Here is a 20596-nt window from a genome sequence, read left to right as displayed (position 1 = left end):
AAAAAAAAAAATTACAACTTTACAAAGCATAAGTCAACACTATTATAAAACTTCCCTTAATATTTTATATTGTTATGATTCAAATACTGCACAAGTATCTTTTGTATCAAGCACAATCAGGTATAATTGATTAATTGTACTGAAACTTATAAGGACAATTGCTAACAGTATCATACAGAAACCAAAAACATAACACCATTGTAGAAACTCCTACAATTATCCTCATTATTCACTTTTTTTTATTGGATACATAAATTTTGAAAAATATTTTCCACAACAGATACAATTATATTTATATCTGATACAAAAGACTTGGAAACCATAAAAATCCTATTTATAGCATTTATCTTCAACAATAGCATTATCCAATTTTCTTGAGTCCAAAGAAAAAGAAAATGAAAAGGGCAGACATGTCAATTGTCAATGAAGGGTTGCACATGTAGACAATTTGGGTGAGAAAGAAATCCATCAAAAAGACAAGAGAGGGGGGGTTAGCTTTAGCTTCCCCAATGACAATTTGGCATTTAATTCAAATTCCCAGTCCACCTGACCATCATTTGTCATCTAACTACAAATTGCTTCCCCATGTGCTTTCCCCATATACAGATAAATTTGTGTGTCATGGTATATGTGCTTTCCCCATATACAGATAAATTTGTCTGTCATGTCATGTCAAACATCATCAAACAAGCACCATCAGCTGATGCATACACTCAATCTGTATAATATTGATCAAAACCAACAGCATATTCATCCAAATAATACTACATGCACTCTTACTTTTTTCCGGATTGGTTCAAAAGGAAATATGACCTATAGTTTTCATTCCTTTTCTTTTCTTTCTCCAATCAAATTAGGACATGTGGTAGAAGTTGCACTCATAAGGGTAAAAGAAAGGAATAAAAACCCGTAACAGATGTTTAGATTTGTATTCCAGTTTTGTATTTAATCAATCAAAGCATATCACAGTCACGCTGATAATGGAGTGAAAAGTGAGAGTACATATAATATTACCCTATTCTGTGATGTCAATATAAAGTGCAAACCTCCACTACAATGGTGGATATGTATCCCAAACAAGGTGTTGCCAGTTGCAACACACTTCATTTGATAGGAATGCATATGCAGACCAAACATGAGAAAATGCTAGTCAAGAATTTAGATGAGAAGTCTGACTTTTACATGAATGATAGAGTGAAAGACACCCACAATCTCATGTGCTGTGCCAGCCAGAAATTGCACTAATCCAACTGGCCTACCAAGCTCAGCAGCCTTTGTTATGGAGTTTTTGCTTTATTAAAATACATAGGAAGTGTGAGAATTCAAACTTGAGGCCACAACTATGCACCACAAGAATCAAGGGATCAAAAAACAATGTATGTAATAGTTGAAAGGTGAAGTGAATCTGCAGGATATGAAGAATCAGTTGAAGAAAATGGCATATGAAACATGGTGGCAGTATTTTGGGTTACGGAGGGAAACCCGCAGCCACTACCCAAGTGACTGGGTAAACCCTCCCGCCTTGTGACCTTAGCCGGCAAAGGACCACAAGGAGGTAAACCAGCCTAAGTTGCCCATAGCTTATAGGCTCAAACCAAAAAGGCTAATAGGCCACTCCCACGGGGAGTATTTGTTTACCCACTCGGTCTACTCATTTCCTACTCTCACCAACCTAAACAAAACAAGTCAATGGACCATAGCATTCAGCCTATTCAAGTTTCAAATCAAGATTGCAGGTAAGGAATAGGGACAAATATACAAGAATATAAACCAAATTTATGTTTTTCTTTATTTCAATAACTATATCTTCTTCCTCAACTACAAAAGGGTAATCCATTAACAACCACATTATGTCCATATTTAACAAATAAAACAAAGAAACAAACCTTTTTTTTGTTCTGCAAATTTACCAACTGATCACTTTACTCAGATGTCCTTGTTTTCATTATCTCCCCTGCCTCTCCATGCACTACAACACACTACATGACTGTGGCATTTCCCCTTCCATTCACATTCACCCCCTTTCTGTTTCATTCATTGGTGACAACAAATCTTGAAGACTCGAGCCGGCATATGACTACTTTGCAGACTATGCACTATACACAAAAATCACAAGCAAGCACACCCAAATGCAGCGTATGGACCTGCTAAACCAGAACTTCTGCCAGACAAGTAGAAACAAGGAATAACAGAAGAACCATGGACTCAGAACTGAGCTATTGTGCAATTTGAACTATCCCCATCTCTGAATTCTACAAAACCGCCCTGCCACTATCTTTGTTTTCAACCTTGTATTGGAGCTCCCCAACCCCAAATGTATTCTGCTCATAACCAAACAACCAAAATCATATCAGTAAAGAAGCACATGCCCATCAACCAACATCATGACTCATACAGGTCCTTATAAACACAAATTAAACAAAAAGACTGGTTCTTTATATTCTGCACCAGCAATAATAGATACAACTAATCACAACTTATACAACAAAAACATACATTTGCATAAGTAGAACAAAAAACAGCTAAACAATTTGAATGTTGCAGCCCAGTTATTCAATATACATGAACAATTGAAGATGGGATTTTTTATATGAAGAAGAAATTGGGGAATTTTTTTTTTTTCATTTCAATTGATGGGCACCACTGCAATGCAACAAATTGAAGCATGTGCTCCATTTCAACTAAAAGTCGAACGTGACCTTTGGCATGAGATTGGCTCTGATACCAAATTGGAGCATCTCAATGGATAGTTGGATTGCACATTTATGTTTATATATTAAGTAGTATATTATATGCTCAACAGAACAAAATCAAATAATGAGGGATCAAGAAAAAGAAAAGACCTTTGAAGCAGATTCCGCTATGTGCTGCCCATCCCCGAGATCAGTAAGCTGAACAGCAATACAATCCCTAGGAGTCTCGAAGGATGACAAAGAGAACTGCTTGGACACCACGCCCACATCGAAGTAAATCAACCCGGAACTGGGCACATCGACCCGGATTTCCTTAACCGGGAACCACAGGAACAAATCCTGCGCCGAAATCCCGGAAAGCCCGCCGATCAATCCGTAACTGAGATTCCCGTAAACATCCATATCGTAGTGAATTTCGTTCTCGAACTTGGCATTACACGCCTGATCCAAATGCACAACGAATTTGCCGGAGTTGTCGACCGTGAAATTCTTCACGCCCTTGGGCAATAGCCCCATGGGCAGCCCGTGGGCCTTCAGCACCTCGTATATAGACGACTCGCATACCGCTAAACAAGAGAGACAGCACAGGAGAACGGAGAGGCACAGCGCCAGCCCCGCGGGAAGGTGAATTGACGTGGGCAGCATGGTTTTTGTATCGGGTCGGGTCAAAGCATAGGAGTTTTTTTGGGGTGCTGGTTTAGAGAGAGAAAATCTAGGCTAGGGTTTAAGAAGAGATGAAGAGAGAGGAAAATGGGCTAAAACAGAGTAGAGATGAATAGAAGATGAAGAAGAAGACGCAGAGGAAGAGAGAGAGAGAGAGAGAGAGAGAGAGTATGCCAGCGAGAATACAGATAGGATTAGGAGAATGATCAATTATTGGTGACGAGTGTGTGGGACACTGGGGCCCGCGATATTGTATCGCCGAAATTAAATGTTTTTTATTTATTACTCCGTAATTATATTACAAATTAAAATGATATTCCTTGGATGCAAAATAAATGTCAAGGACCCCACGCCCCGACCCAACAAAGCACAGAGAGGGTGTAAATCATGGTAACTCAGCTGACTACAGAGGCTAGGTCCTCTCACTAGATCTTTTGTTCACGGTCCCCTCACTTTGAGAGGTTGAGGTTGTTCCTACACTGCCGCTGGTGTCTGGTGAGACTCAATCGATCTCTTATCCCAAATTTCACCCTTGAGACTAGTTGAATTGTCCATGCGGACTAGAATCTCACATTTTTATATTCTACATAAATGATGGAATAGTTAAATCACGGTAATTTATCGATATATTAAGTGATATAATTAATATCTAGTGCAAATAAGAAGTCACTCTACATGATGGTGAAACTCATACTGTTAAAATCTGATCATACCTTCTTGGGTGTAATCTGTCACCCAAAAACTAATTAAGTTACATGTGAGAGTATAAAAATTCCTAATACAATGATCCAAATATTGAAAAAAAAAATATTATGACTACATTATTTTATAACACATACATCTATAAACAATAAGAAGTAAGGAAGTCAGGGTGAACTTTGGGAGCAAAGTAAGTAAGTAAATAAAAATATAAATGCTTTCAAAAATAAAAAATAAAAAAATAAATAATATTTTTAAAACTGAAATCCAGCAAGTTGGTGTTGTATATACGAGAGGGAAATAAACATATACGGGTATATCAATATATGTTTAAAGGGCAAAATAAGAAATATGATTGGGAATAACATATTAGCTAAGTGAAAGGAGGAATATTGCTCAAAATATGATGTGACAAATATTTAATATTTTGAGAAAATAATATATGAGGACAACCAAACATATAAATGTATATATATAGTACGGAGTATTATAGGACCTATATTACCTTATTAATATGAAACTAGTATTTTTGCTCGTGCGTTGCACGGAATGGATTTGTTATAATATTTTAAGAATATTTGGATCGACATACAATTATATAAATTGTAACATCGAATATTTTATAGCGCAATTGATGAAATTGGTTGGATCGATTATATTTTTTGATGTTTTCTTTACTTGAATTAGAGCAAATAATTGTCCAATCACCCAATGCGATGCACGGATAAATTTTTTATTATATATTTAGATAATAAAAATAAAGATTGAAATTATAAAAAATTCTAATATTAAACGTATACATTTATTTGATTATAAGATTAGTGCAAAAGTATTATTCAATTAATTGAATAATATATGACTTGTTTGTCAACAATTATCTTAAAAATCTAACAACCCATGTTTAGTTAATTTTTTTAAATTTAAATAATTTAAAGTTTTCAAAAGAAAAGTGTAATTAATTTTTAATGTTTTTAAATAATTTTTAGTCAATTAGTAATATCCTTTTCCCTTTTTCCAATTTTCCTAATTTATGTTTCCTTTATCTAGGATCTTTTTATATTTTCAATCAATTAGTAAAATCAATTTTCTTTTCCATTTTATCTTTACTATTACTATTGTTTGGGTGGAGATTTCACAAAGAATGATTTTATTTTTATTAATAGTAGTATATATATAGAAGTATAGATAATTAGTTGAATTATTATTATTGGTGTAAATAATAATTAATAAATTATTTTTTTCTTATAAAATATTACGCAGATTTTGTTTTTATTATTCTCACAATTATAATGGTTTAATTATTATGAGAATTTGGTAAATAAAGTTTTGTTACCAATTAAACATTATTAATTTTTTTACCAATTAATTAATAATATTATTTTGTGTGCGAAAGTTGAAGGGGAGGATTTTACTTTTATTAATAGTATTGATACGTGAATATAGAAGTAATATTACCAATTAATAGATATTAGTTCATTTTCATTTTACATTTTCTTACCAAATAAGCTTTATTAATTATTTCACCAATAAAATATTTAATTAATTGACTACAAAAATTTGAGCGAAAAAATGAAATAGGATGATATTACTTTTATATATAGTATAGATGTTTTGGAATGATCCCATACCAACATATGCTTAGTATATCACATGTTCTTTTCATTGCACTAACTATACCATCAAATAAAGTAATAACACTACATTCTTTTACAAAATTATTGAATTTATAATATAATCGAGCTTTCTATATTTAATTATTATGTAAATTATATATTAATTTGTAATACCAAATACTAAAATTGTTAATAAGTATAGTTATCATTACTCTATGCTGTTTTTTCTTTTGTAGGAATAGTATTACAAAATCAAGCTGTTTGGAAACATTACCTAGGAGTCATGGAGTAGGCACTCTAGTGTCTGTTGGTTGACTGCGGAACGTTGATATTCCCGGGACAAATAACAACGAATCAATCGAAGCCTTATACAACTTTTTTCTTCGTCTTGGGGGATAGGTCGAAAGCAGAGACAAAAACAGACTCCATTAGTGAAAGAAGAAAATTGTTTTTGATTTGTATAATTGAAAGAAAACATGCGCAGCAACAGAATTTGCAGATTTGATAGTGGGGAGGTTCTGAATAATTGCACTGCGTCGAAGCCTTATACAACTTTTCTTCGTCTTGGGGGATAGGTCGAAAGCAGAGACAAAAACAGACCGAAAGAAGAAAATTGTTTTCGATTTGTAGAATTGAAAAAAAACAGGTGCATCAACAGAATTTGCAGATTTGATAGTGGGGAGGTCATGAATAATTGCACTGCGTTTCTCTTTTAAAGTTCGTAGTATAGGATTAGGGATTTATATAAGGTTGTATCTTTTTACGATAGAATTGTAGTATGATAGGAATTGTAATGTAGAATTGTAGTACGATAGGAATTGTAATATAGAATTGTAGTACGATATGAATTGTAATGTAGAATTGTATAACGAAAAGGAAAATAGGAAATAATCGCATCCTAAATATTGTAGGACTGTTTTGGGCGGGAAGCTTAAAGTGAGGATTTTGTTTTTATATATAGGCTATGTTTGGCAAACCTAGCTGAAACGGTAGCTGAAAGCTGAAAAGTAGCTGAAAGCTGAAAAGCTATAAGCTCAAAGCTGAAATCTGAAGAGCTGTTAAGCTAGTTGTTATGCTTAAAAGTGTTTGGTAAAATTAGCTTTTTGATAAGTTGATAAAGGTAAAAAGACTAAAAAGGACATCTTCATAAAAGTTAAATAGTTTTAAATTTAAATAGGTTTGTTTACATATTAAAATATAAAATAATGAAATCAATATAATTTCATAAAATATAAAGTAAGAACATATATTTGAAAATATATATAGTAAAACAAGATGTTTATAATTCATAAAATTAGTTTATACAAAAATTAATGTTCAAACACAAATATCAAATTAAAATTACAATGAAACATATTGAAGAAAAAAGGCCAAAAGAATTTTAATTGGGAGGGATAAATGATGTCATTTATATAAAATAATAAGGATAAATATGGAAAAAAGTTCAGAAGCTACTAGCTTATTTTTGAAAAGCTACCTGAAGTAGCGTTTCAAAATAAGCTCTTATTTTAAGCTACTAGCTTATTTTGAGAACATTACCAAACAAAGCTTATAGCTTATTAGTAGCTTAAAATAAGCTATAAGCTCCTAAATAAGCTTTGCCAAACACAGCCATAGTCTTATTTGAATTTTGGTTATAAATGGTTAGAAATTAAAATACAATAAATTTGTATTTTATTATAGATGAATACATATATGTGCATTATACTTAATGTAATTAATAGATATTGTTCTATAATTTTCAATTCCAATGATATCTTATTCTTGATTTAATNGCTTTATTAATTATTTCACCAATAAAATATTTAATTAATTGACTACAAAAATTTGAGCGAAAAAATGAAATAGGATGATATTACTTTTATATATAGTATAGATGTTTTGGAATGATCCCATACCAACATATGCTTAGTATATCACATGTTCTTTTCATTGCACTAACTATACCATCAAATAAAGTAATAACACTACATTCTTTTACAAAATTATTGAATTTATAATATAATCGAGCTTTCTATATTTAATTATTATGTAAATTATATATTAATTTGTAATACCAAATACTAAAATTGTTAATAAGTATAGTTATCATTACTCTATGCTGTTTTTTCTTTTGTAGGAATAGTATTACAAAATCAAGCTGTTTGGAAACATTACCTAGGAGTCATGGAGTAGGCACTCTAGTGTCTGTTGGTTGACTGCGGAACGTTGATATTCCCGGGACAAATAACAACGAATCAATCGAAGCCTTATACAACTTTTTTCTTCGTCTTGGGGGATAGGTCGAAAGCAGAGACAAAAACAGACTCCATTAGTGAAAGAAGAAAATTGTTTTTGATTTGTATAATTGAAAGAAAACATGCGCAGCAACAGAATTTGCAGATTTGATAGTGGGGAGGTTCTGAATAATTGCACTGCGTCGAAGCCTTATACAACTTTTCTTCGTCTTGGGGGATAGGTCGAAAGCAGAGACAAAAACAGACCGAAAGAAGAAAATTGTTTTCGATTTGTAGAATTGAAAAAAAACAGGTGCATCAACAGAATTTGCAGATTTGATAGTGGGGAGGTCATGAATAATTGCACTGCGTTTCTCTTTTAAAGTTCGTAGTATAGGATTAGGGATTTATATAAGGTTGTATCTTTTTACGATAGAATTGTAGTATGATAGGAATTGTAATGTAGAATTGTAGTACGATAGGAATTGTAATATAGAATTGTAGTACGATATGAATTGTAATGTAGAATTGTATAACGAAAAGGAAAATAGGAAATAATCGCATCCTAAATATTGTAGGACTGTTTTGGGCGGGAAGCTTAAAGTGAGGATTTTGTTTTTATATATAGGCTATGTTTGGCAAACCTAGCTGAAACGGTAGCTGAAAGCTGAAAAGTAGCTGAAAGCTGAAAAGCTATAAGCTCAAAGCTGAAATCTGAAGAGCTGTTAAGCTAGTTGTTATGCTTAAAAGTGTTTGGTAAAATTAGCTTTTTGATAAGTTGATAAAGGTAAAAAGACTAAAAAGGACATCTTCATAAAAGTTAAATAGTTTTAAATTTAAATAGGTTTGTTTACATATTAAAATATAAAATAATGAAATCAATATAATTTCATAAAATATAAAGTAAGAACATATATTTGAAAATATATATAGTAAAACAAGATGTTTATAATTCATAAAATTAGTTTATACAAAAATTAATGTTCAAACACAAATATCAAATTAAAATTACAATGAAACATATTGAAGAAAAAAGGCCAAAAGAATTTTAATTGGGAGGGATAAATGATGTCATTTATATAAAATAATAAGGATAAATATGGAAAAAAGTTCAGAAGCTACTAGCTTATTTTTGAAAAGCTACCTGAAGTAGCGTTTCAAAATAAGCTCTTATTTTAAGCTACTAGCTTATTTTGAGAACATTACCAAACAAAGCTTATAGCTTATTAGTAGCTTAAAATAAGCTATAAGCTCCTAAATAAGCTTTGCCAAACACAGCCATAGTCTTATTTGAATTTTGGTTATAAATGGTTAGAAATTAAAATACAATAAATTTGTATTTTATTATAGATGAATACATATATGTGCATTATACTTAATGTAATTAATCGATATTGTGCTATAATTTTCAATTTCAATGGTATCTCATTCTTGATTTAATTTTCAATTCCAATAATATCGTATATGAATAAAATGGAATAAGTTTGACCACGTTAGTAGGATATTATCATTTGAATTTTGGTTATAAATGGCTAGAAATTAAAATACAATAAATTGTATTTTATTAGGCATCCTTATCCGGAATTCTTTTTTATTTTTCTTTTATTACCATTTGAATTTTGGTTATAAATGGTCAGAAATTAAAATACAAAAAATTTATATTTTATATTTTATTATAGATTACTATGTGCATTATACTTAATGTAATTAATAGATATTATTATTATTATTATTTGGTTGTTTATAATAAATTTGTATTTTATTATAGATATAGATTAATAATTAATAATTAATTAATTACATTTAATTTTAATTAATACATATAATAAAATTACTCCGTAAGGACTGTAACATAATTTCAATCCCTTCACCCTAATTAAGTTGACGTGATATCAGCATTAAAATTATATTTACAAACAAATGGCAAGAGGTTTGATTTTTTTTTCTTTTATTACCATTTGAATTTTGGTTATAAATGGTTAGAAATTAAAATACAATAAATTGTATTTTATTAGGCATCCTTATCCGGAATTCTTTTTTATTTTTCTTTTATTACCATTTGAATTTTGGTTATAAATGGTTAGAAATTAAAATACAATAAATTTGTACTTTATTATAGATGAATACATATATGTGCATTATACTTAATGTAATTAATAGATATTGTTCTATAATTTTCAATTTCAATGGTATCTCATTCTTGATTTAATTTTCAATTCCAATAATATCGTATATGAATAAAATGGAATAAGTTTGACCACGTTAGTAGGATATTGTCATTTGAATTTTGGTTATAAATGTTCAGAAATTGTATTTTATCATAGATTAATACATATATGTGCATTATACTTAATGTAATTAATAGATATTATTATTATTATTAGGTTGTTTATAATATTTTATTATTGATATAGATGAATAATTATTAATTAATTAATTAATTAATTAATTTTAATTATAGATTAATACATATATGTGCATTATACTTAATATAATTAATAGATATTATTATTATTATTAGGTTGTTTATAATAAATTTTGTATTTTATTATATAGATAAAATAATAATACATAATCGATCAAACTCAATTCTTTAATTACACTATATAATATTCGATATTATAATTTACATAATTGTATATCGATCTAAATATTCTTCGAGCCTTTACTTTAATCTATTTATTATATAGATTAATAATAAATAATTAATTAATTTTAATTTTAATTAATATTTTAATTAATTAATACATGTAAAATTACTCCGTAAGGACCGTAACATAATTTCAATCCCATCACCCTAATTAAGTTGACGTGATATCAGCATTAACATTATATTTACAAACAAATGGCAAGATATTTGAATTTTTTTTTTATTACCATTTGAATTTTGGTTATAAATGGTTAATAATTAAAATACAAAAAAAATTGTATTTTATTAGGCTTCCTTATCAAGGAATTCTTTTTTATTTTTCTATTATTACCATTTGAATTTTGGTTATAAATGGTTAGAAATTAAAATACAATAAATTTGTATTTTATTATAGATGAATACATATATGTGCATTATACTTAATGTAATTAATAGATATTGTTCTATAATTTTCAATTTCAATGGTATCTCATTCTTGATTTAATTTTCAATTCCAATAATATCGTATATGAATAAAATGGAATAAGTTTGACCACGTTAGTAGGATATTATCATTTGAATTTTGGTTATAAATGTTTAGAAATTAAAATACAAAAAATTTGTATTTTATTATAGATTAATACATATATGTGCATTATACTTAATGTAATTAATAGATATTATTATTATTATTATTATTATTATTATTATTATTAGGTTGTTTATAATAAATTTTGTATTTTATATTATTGATATAGATTAATAATTAATAATTAATTAATTTTAATTTTAATTAATTAATACATGTAAAATTACTCCGTAAGGATCGTAACATAATTTCAATCCCATCACCCTAATTAAGTTGATGTGATATCAGCATTAACATTATATTTACAAACAAATGGCAAGAGGTTTGAATTTTTTTTATTTTTCTTTTATTACTATTTGAATTTTGGTTATAAATGGTTAATAATTAAAATACAAAAAATTTGTATTTTATTAGTCTTCTTTATCAGGAATTCTTTTTTATTTTTCTATTATTACCATTTGAATTTTGGTTATAATTGGTTAGAAATTAAAATACAATAAATTTGTACTTTATTATAGATGAATACATATATGTGCATTATACTTAATGTAATTAATAGATATTATTATTATTATTAGGTTGTTTATAATAAATTTTGTATTTTATATTATTGATATAGATTAATAATTAATAATTAATTAATTTTAATTTTAATTAATTAATACATGTAAAATTACTCCGTAAGGATCGTAACATAATTTCAATCCCATCACCCTAATTAAGTTGATGTGATATCAGCATTAACATTATATTTACAAACAAATGGCAAGAGGTTTGATTTTTTTTTCTTTTATTACCATTTGAATTTTGGTTATAAATGGTTAGAAATTAAAATACAATAAATTTGTATTTTATTATGATGAATACATATATGTGCATTATACTTAATGTAATTAATAGATATTGTGCTATAATTTTCAATTTCAATGATATCTCATTCTTGATTTAATTTTCAATTCCAATAATATCGTATATGAATAAAATGGAATAAGTTTGACCACGTTAGTAGGATATTATCATTCGAATTAGGTTGTTTATAATAAATTAAAAACCACATTTCTAAGTTTGAATAATTGGTTAATTAGTTGATAATCTGTATATGGTTAAACAAATACGAAGTAGTTAATTGCCCAGAATTGAATTCATGGTCTGATCTATATTTTTTTTATTGAAAAGGTTGCAGATGCGATGCTGGTTGGTGCTTATCCGTTTGAAAACCCTGACGATCCAAGAAATTTNTGTATGTTTTTTTATTGAAAAGGTTGCAGATGCGATGCTGGTGGGTGCTTATCCGTTTGAAGACCCTGACGATCCAAGAAATTTCAAGAAAACAATTATTGTTAAATTGTAATGAACTCGACCATTGAATGTGTCATTGTAAGTGTCAAATGCGTATTACATAGGAACAATGACTAATATAAGAAATAACTAATTCTAATAGCATTTTATTTTATAGAATAATAACTATTTCAATTTTAGGATAACTATTTCAAACTTGAGAGGTGTTAACAGATTCCTCACTTTTTGAATCACATTCCTCTTTAAAAAAATTGTAATCTTCCCTGTCATAAATATATCTAGGTAAATCTACATCCTTCAATACTCTGACAGTGATTTTTTTCAGAAAAATTGAGCATATACCTGTGTGTTGTAGTTTTGTTTCTATATGTATTATAAACAACTTGAAATCTACAAATTCGATATACTCCACCTTCTTTAAATTTCTTGAATCACCTTTGAACAAACTTTTCAGGAATATGCATGCGTATAAAGGTTCCCTGAATTTGTAGAGTTAAAATAAAATGTTGTGAAAAAAACTACAAATATGCATAAATATTAATATTATAGTAAAAGAAAATACCTCAAAATCATGGACCACACACTCTATGGAGTTTATTTTTTCAGAATCTCTTGTCTCTGGAAGATGAACGACACGGAGCATATTCCATATGAGCCTAAGGTGAAGTTGACGACCAACAATCTCAGAGTGAAGTGAAGCCATTGCTATTCGGTGTAAATAAGAGAGTACAGGAATTCGATGGCTATTGACAATGCCAAGCAAAATGGTCTATTTATACTATTACATATATTACAAATATATATCACCAATTACATCACACCAATTATATCACCAATTATTCAATCACCAATTATATCACACCAATCATATTATATTACCTATTTATCATTTTACCATAATAATAGTATAGGTGAATACATATATATGAATAATTAATAGATTAATAAATTAATAAAATATGAGTAATTAATAGATTAATAAATTAATAAAATCTATACTATTAATAAAAACAATATCCTCAGTTTTAACTTCCCGCCCAAAACAGACCTATAATATTTTGGTTTGTGTAATATTGTAATACAATTGCTATCCCTAATACAATTGTAAATTAAAATAGAATTCCTAATAAAATATATTCTTCCCTACGTTCCTATTACGTTCCTATTCGTAATACAATTATAGACTAGAATTAGTAATGGTTATAATTCAGTATATATATTTCTCTACAATGCAATCTATATCTATACTATTAATAAAAACAATATCCTCAGTTTTAACTTCCCGCCCAAAACAGACCTATAATATTTTGGTGTGCGTAATATTGTAAAATATTGTAATACAATTCCTATCCCTAATACAATTGTAAATTAAAATAGAATTCCTAATAAATATATTCTTCCCTACGTTCCTATAGTAATACTATTCTAGACTAGAATTACTAATGGTAATAATTCAGTATATATATTTCTCTGCAATGCAATCTATACTATTAATAAAAACAATATCCTCAGTTTTAACTTCCCGCCCAAAATAGACCTATAATATTTTGGTGTGCCTAATATTGTAATACAATTCCTACCCCTAATACAATTGTAAATTAAAATAGAATTCCTAATAAAATATATTCTTCCCTACGTTCCTATTACGTTCCTATTCGTAATACAATTCTATACTAGAATTACTAATAGTTATAATTCAGTATATATATTTCTCTGCAATGCAGTCTATATCTATACTATTAATAAAAACAATATCCTGAGTTTTACCTTCCCGCCCAAAACAGACCAATAATATTTTGGTGTGCGTAATATTGTAAAATATTGTAATACAATTCCTATCCCTAATACAACTGTAATAAAATATTGTAATACAATTCCTATCCCTAATACAACTGTAAATTAAAATAGAATTCCTAATAAAATATATTCTTCCCTACGTTCCTATTCGTAATACAATTCTAGACTATAATTACTAATACGTTCCTATTCGTAATACAATTCTAGACTATAATTACTAATGCTAATAATTCAGTATATATATTTCTCTGCAATGCAATCTATACTATTAATAAAAACAATATCCTCTGTTTTAACTTTCCGCCCAAAACAAACCTATAATATTATGGTTTGCGTAATATTGTAAAATATGGTAATACAATTCCTATCTCTAATACAATTGTAAATTAAAATAGAATCTATACTATTAATAAAAACAATATTTTCAGTTTTAACTTCCCGCCCAAAACAGACCTATAATATTATGGTTTGCGTAATATTGTAAAATATGGTAATACAATTCCTATCCCTAATACAATTGTAAATTAAAATAGAATTCTTAATAAAATATATTTTTCTCTACGTTCCTATTCGTAATACAATTCTAGACTATAATTACTAATGGTAATAATTCAGTACATATATTTCTCTGCAATGCAATCTCTACTATTAATAAAAACAATATCCTCAGTTTTAACTTACCGCCCAAAACAAACCTATAATATTTTGGTTTGCGTAATATTGTAAAATATGGTAATACAATTTCTATTCCTAATACAATTGTAAATTAAAATAGAATTCCTAATAAAATATATTCTTCCATACGTTCCTATTCGTCATACAATTCTAGACTAGAATTACTAATGGTTATAATTCAGTATATATATTTTTCTGCAATGCAATCTATCTATACTATTAATAAAAACAATATCCTCAGTTTTAACTTCCCGTCCAAAACAGACCTATAATATTTTGGTGTGCATAATATTGTAAAATATGGTAATACAATTCCTATCCCTAATACAATTGTAAATTAAAATAGAATTCCTAATAAAATATATTTTCCCTACGTTCCTATTCGTAATACAATTCTAGACTAGAATTACTAATGGTTATAATTCAGTATATATATTTCTCTGCAATGCAATCTATACTATTAATAAAAACAATATTCTCAGTTTTAACTTCTCGCCCAAAATAGACCTATAATATTATGGTTTGCGTAATATTGTAAAATATGGTAATACAATTCCTATCCATAATACAATTGTAAATTAAAATAGAATTCTTAATAAAATATATTCTTCTCTACGTTCTATTCGTAATACAATTCTAGACTAGAATTACTAATGGTAATAATTCAGTATATATATGTTTCTGCAATGCAATCTATACTATTAATAAAAACAATATCCTCAGTTTTAATTTCGCGACCAAAACAGACCTATAATATTATGGTTTGTGTAATATTGTAAAATAGGATAATACAATTCCTATCTCTAATACAATTGTAAATTAAAATAGAATTCCTAATAAAATATATTCTTCTCTACGTTTCTATTCTTAATACAATTCTAGACTAGAATTACTAATGGTAGTAATTCAGTATAAATATTTCTCTGCAATGTAATCTATACTATTAATAAAAACAATATCTTCAATTTTAACTTCCCGCCCAAAACAAACTGATAGTGTTATGGTATGGTTTGTGTAATATTGTAAAAAATATGAAAATTTGGCATAATTCAACCCGCAAGGCCAACCAATTTTCTGAACGACATTTGTGCATGCATTGTCGGCGCACGAGTCAAGCCTTTTTAAGTTCATTTTGGGATTTCATTTGCACCCCTCCCCTTACGCGCGAGAGAGAGCCTCTATGCTATACAATTCAATAAGCCTTAGAAAAACTCTTGTATAAGTAGTGGTGCAAACCACTTCTCAAACCAATGTGGGACAAAAGTTACTTGAAAGGTTTTTCTCTAAATTTTTCTAACTCAAATGGGTCAACTTTGAGAACTAATTTCTCATTCAACCATTATCAGTTTTGAGCGTACAATATATCAATCTTTTCGTCTAACTACGAAGAACACGAATCCACTTTGACCCGACCCAAATCGAAAGTGGACCCCACATATATTTGTACCACAATATTGCCACGAATCCATTTTATGCTAATTTTTTTCCAACAGTTATTTGTCCAGAGAATATGAACGTGTTGAAGGAAGAAGATGATATATAGTGAAGGGCAATATCATCTTCACTATATATCATCTTCTTCCTCCAACACAACGCTCTACGGTCAACCAACAATTACTCAACTGATTACCCCATTCCTCCCATGTAAATTTTTCTCTAATATAGTTATACTTACTGAATATCAAAATATAAGTGTACCTCAAGATCATGCAATAACTAATCGACAAGTAATTAAATTAATGAATATGATGCAATAATGTAAAGTATCTACCTATTGCATTTATACACTTATTTTAGAACACTGAATTTTTGTGATATTTGTTGCATGCAAGGAAGACTCATACTATAATTGCATTTATACACTTATTCATACTCATATTCGATGTTATAATTTATATAATTGTATATCGATTCAAATATTTCTTAAAATATTATAACAAATTCATTCCGTGCAACGCACGGGTGAAAATACTAGTAATAAATAAATAAAATATGTGATTTTACCAAAATACCACTAACTTTGGGCGGGAAAGTTTGGGAGGAGGATATTGTTTTTATATATAGATAGATACCTTGAGCCAATTAAATGCCTCATTCTATTTATATATATATTATGTTAAAGGACACTGAATCAAATCTTGCCCCGAGTAAGAGTCAAACATTGTAGATATAATTTATGTAGAACTCGAATTGTCTCAAAGAGTCAAGTATGGAATGTTATATGAAAAAAAAAATGGCATTTTTAGTTTATTAGTTATGATTCTTTTGTAAGTTTAATTCTTCACCTATTTGCGATGCATATGTATTCCTTCAATTATTATCAAAGTAGCAGATTTGATCTCTTATGACCAAATTATTCATGTTATTAAGCAGCATATGGGTGGTGAATTGAATTTCATCTTTCAGAAACTAGAATCTATCATTTTAATCGATAATAATTGAATGACTAAATATACCCTTCAAAGAAATAAATGATTGAACATAACACATCGGTCACAGATGGATTAAAAATGTAATTTTCAAATAAAATCATAATGAAATTATATATTTAAAAAAAAAAACCCACCGCACTACTCATTAACCATGTTATATTCCAAAACTATAAGATTTTAAAGAAAACACTATTTATATTAATTATTTACTAAATATATCAATTATATTTAATATTGAAAATGATGTACAGTGTACACACACACACATATATATATATATTGTACATCATTTTGGATTTATATCATATCTTACTAAATTGAGATAAGTAACAGTATTGGCGTGTGGCAAGGGATGCATTAGGTGGATAGATATGTACTTTTACCTACGAAGTAGGAATTGTCTTAAACTTAATTGTTGAATTTTGTACAAGTTATCATGGTCTGTACTATTGAGCTAGAGGATACACGATATTCAATTTTGAGAGCAACTAATGAGTGATTTTGAGAAAACTAATTAGAAATCATAAATACAATATCTTTATTCGTTACGTGTAGTAATAAATTTTTGTAGACAGTTGAATTGGAGTTACTTCATTAAACATATGTGAAAGGATGTTAAGTCATGTGATGATCCGGATCGATCATTTACAACTTGGTCTTTACGTTTTTTATGTTTCATATATTGCCATTCACGTACTATTGTTTACGGCCAACAGTGCTAGACCGATTCACCAATCCGATCTCAAACATTGTTAATTGAAAGGGTGATAATGAAAGTTACAATGCAGTATCTGTTCATAACTACTTTTTCAACCTAATGAAGCACAAAAAGTCAATATTGCATCTACTGAGATTCGAGCGCACCCCCTTCCATATGAAGGTGCAACTGAGTGTCTATCTGAAGCAATATAACTGCTCAAATTTTACTGTAACTGTTTTAACTATTCAATCTTATTGTAACTATGTTAATTATTCATTTCAGTGTAATTCGAGACTAATATTTAATCTAACAAGGTAAGGTTAGCATTATTGGGATTGCAAAAATTGTTTAGACATTAGGGGAGGAAACATGTGAATGGTGGGGGAATGTAAGGCTGGAATGTTGCTATATAATCATGAGTTTTGTCTTGGCATAAACATTATTGCTCTAAGCACCAATTTGCTTATTGTGTCTGTCATAGGATTATACACATCATTTTGCATAATATTCGCACCAACCTCTTAATTCTAGTTTTCATTTTTTTTTGGCTTATTGCCCACACACCACTCAACCTAGGTTTTTACTACTATTTGCATACACACCAACTAGTTATAATTGGTATTGGCTTTGTGTCCAAACCAAATTACTATTTAACTTTTTGAATTTTGACTTGGATAAAAATTAGGCTTGATTTGGTTATACTTACATTACATTAAAAAGCTCAACTTATGAGTCAATATAGCATGAACATAAATAGTTGGAATAAATTCATTTTTTGTCCCATGACTATTATATATAAATTACATTTGATCCTTAATTATTAAATTTTTCTAATTAAGTGCATAATTATGTAATTTATGTCACATTTGATCCTGCCATTCAATTTCTCGGTCAACTATTGCCAAAAGTGTTCCTTTCAGAATAAATAAATGCAGTGCTCCTTCCTGAAAAAGCAAATGTTATGCTTCTACGTGGAGGAGCATTTCTGACAATAGTTGGCCAATAAATTGGACTGCAAGTCTGCAGGACCAAATGTGATGCAAATTTACATAGTCATGCACCTAATTATAAAATTTTAATAGTTAAAAATCGAATGTGATTCATGTATAATAGTTATGAGACTAAAAGTGAAATTTTCTCTAAACAGTTGAGTATCATAACTCTATTATTTAGCTATTTAGATGATTGAACAGAAGGGTATAGACTAGAAAACCACTAAATGACAATTACTACAATTTTCTTCTTAGACTAAATTAATTAAAGTTAGCACGCACCAATAATAAAGCAAGGGATATGGTATATATCTATATTACTATTACCAACAAGATTATATGACACAATCATCATTACCACTAATCCTGCCAGGTATTTGCAGGTAGATTACCAAACAATTTTTTTATTTTGATTCAAAATTTTCAACATTTCACAATGAAAAGTCAACAATATGTCAAAATGAAAAGAAAGAAAAAAAGATAAAACCATATTTAAGTATAATATTAACTTGATGACTATGAATTTAGACAGGTGTGCCTTGTAGACTCATAGAGTGAATTTGGGTACACAGTCAAAACGATTAGAACGATTCACACTACTTTTAAATTTGTGAAATTGAAGCAATCTACACTCCAATCTCAAAATTTTCAACCCGATGAGTAAGGGTATGATGTGAATGGAATATTTAGATAGCTTTACTTTCATCGCTATTACTTTAACCGCTTCAATTTTACCACTCTCCTAGATGCAGTCTTAAAGAATGGCCACACTTAATTATGTCATTAAATAAAAGTGTTGTATATAGACCACGGTTTTGATATTTAACAATTTTGTTAAATGCATGAACGATTTTGGTGACTTTTTAAATTAAGGGATTACTTTTATTCAAAATACGAATTACGAGTTGTGTGTTTATAATTGATTATATCGTATTTATTTTAAAAAAGTATAAGTTTAGCAAATTCTAAAACAATTTTAACAAATGGTTTCTAAAAGTCTAAAACCTAATAAAAAGCAAGAAAATTAAATTTATTTTATTTTCAATAAATTTTATAGCCAAAACTTCCATTTTTTGTTTATTATTTGTTAATAAACTCTAGCTAAACAGAATAAGTACTCTGAAAGAATATGAGAATGATTGATTTGGGCCATGGGCTGAAGCCCTTGAATTAGGTCATGGGCCTGAGCAACTTGATTTTGGCTATGGGCTGAAGCAGCATATGTGGGCGGGTCCATTGTGTACATGGTTGCCTCAACATTTTAGACTTGGACCATTTTGAGCTTCCAATACAATGGAAATGATTCAATGAGAAATATGATTTTTGTTTTCCTTTAAAATTTCTCTCAATTTGAAAGGAGCTTTGCACAGGAAAAGTGGTAACTCAAATTTGTTCTCCAAAGACATACACAATTTTTACGTCCCATTGATAAATCATGCTAAAAATATTTTGTGCAATGAAATTAATTGAGAATGTGTTTATAATAATAAAACTTGTGACTTTCTAATATGAGAATTATGTTTTACTCACTCGTCCACTTCTTTTTGAAGCTAGAACTATTTAGGTGTTGCTTAAAGAGTCATTTTGGTAATAGTTTAG

General features: G+C 28.7%; 1 protein-coding gene across 1 annotated transcript; it reads right to left on the bottom strand.

Moving 5' to 3' along the window:
* Nucleotides 1–1766: 1766 nt before the first annotated feature.
* Nucleotides 1767–3492, bottom strand: LOC116005145. Its single transcript, XM_031245398.1, has 2 exons — nucleotides 2844–3492; nucleotides 1767–2321 (listed from the first exon to the last, which is right to left on the bottom strand). The coding sequence occupies exons 1-2, from the start codon at nucleotides 3336–3338 to the stop codon at nucleotides 2253–2255; spliced, it is 564 nt and encodes a 187-aa protein (XP_031101258.1). The 5' UTR covers nucleotides 3339–3492; the 3' UTR covers nucleotides 1767–2252.
* Between the last annotated feature and the right edge of the window lie 17104 nt (nucleotides 3493–20596).

This window comes from Ipomoea triloba, chromosome 14, assembly GCF_003576645.1.
Source record: "Ipomoea triloba cultivar NCNSP0323 chromosome 14, ASM357664v1".
Classification (NCBI taxonomy): Eukaryota; Viridiplantae; Streptophyta; class Magnoliopsida; order Solanales; family Convolvulaceae; genus Ipomoea; species Ipomoea triloba.
The sequence above is the reverse complement of the archived record's forward strand: the minus strand, read 5'-3'. Positions and strand labels throughout refer to the sequence as shown.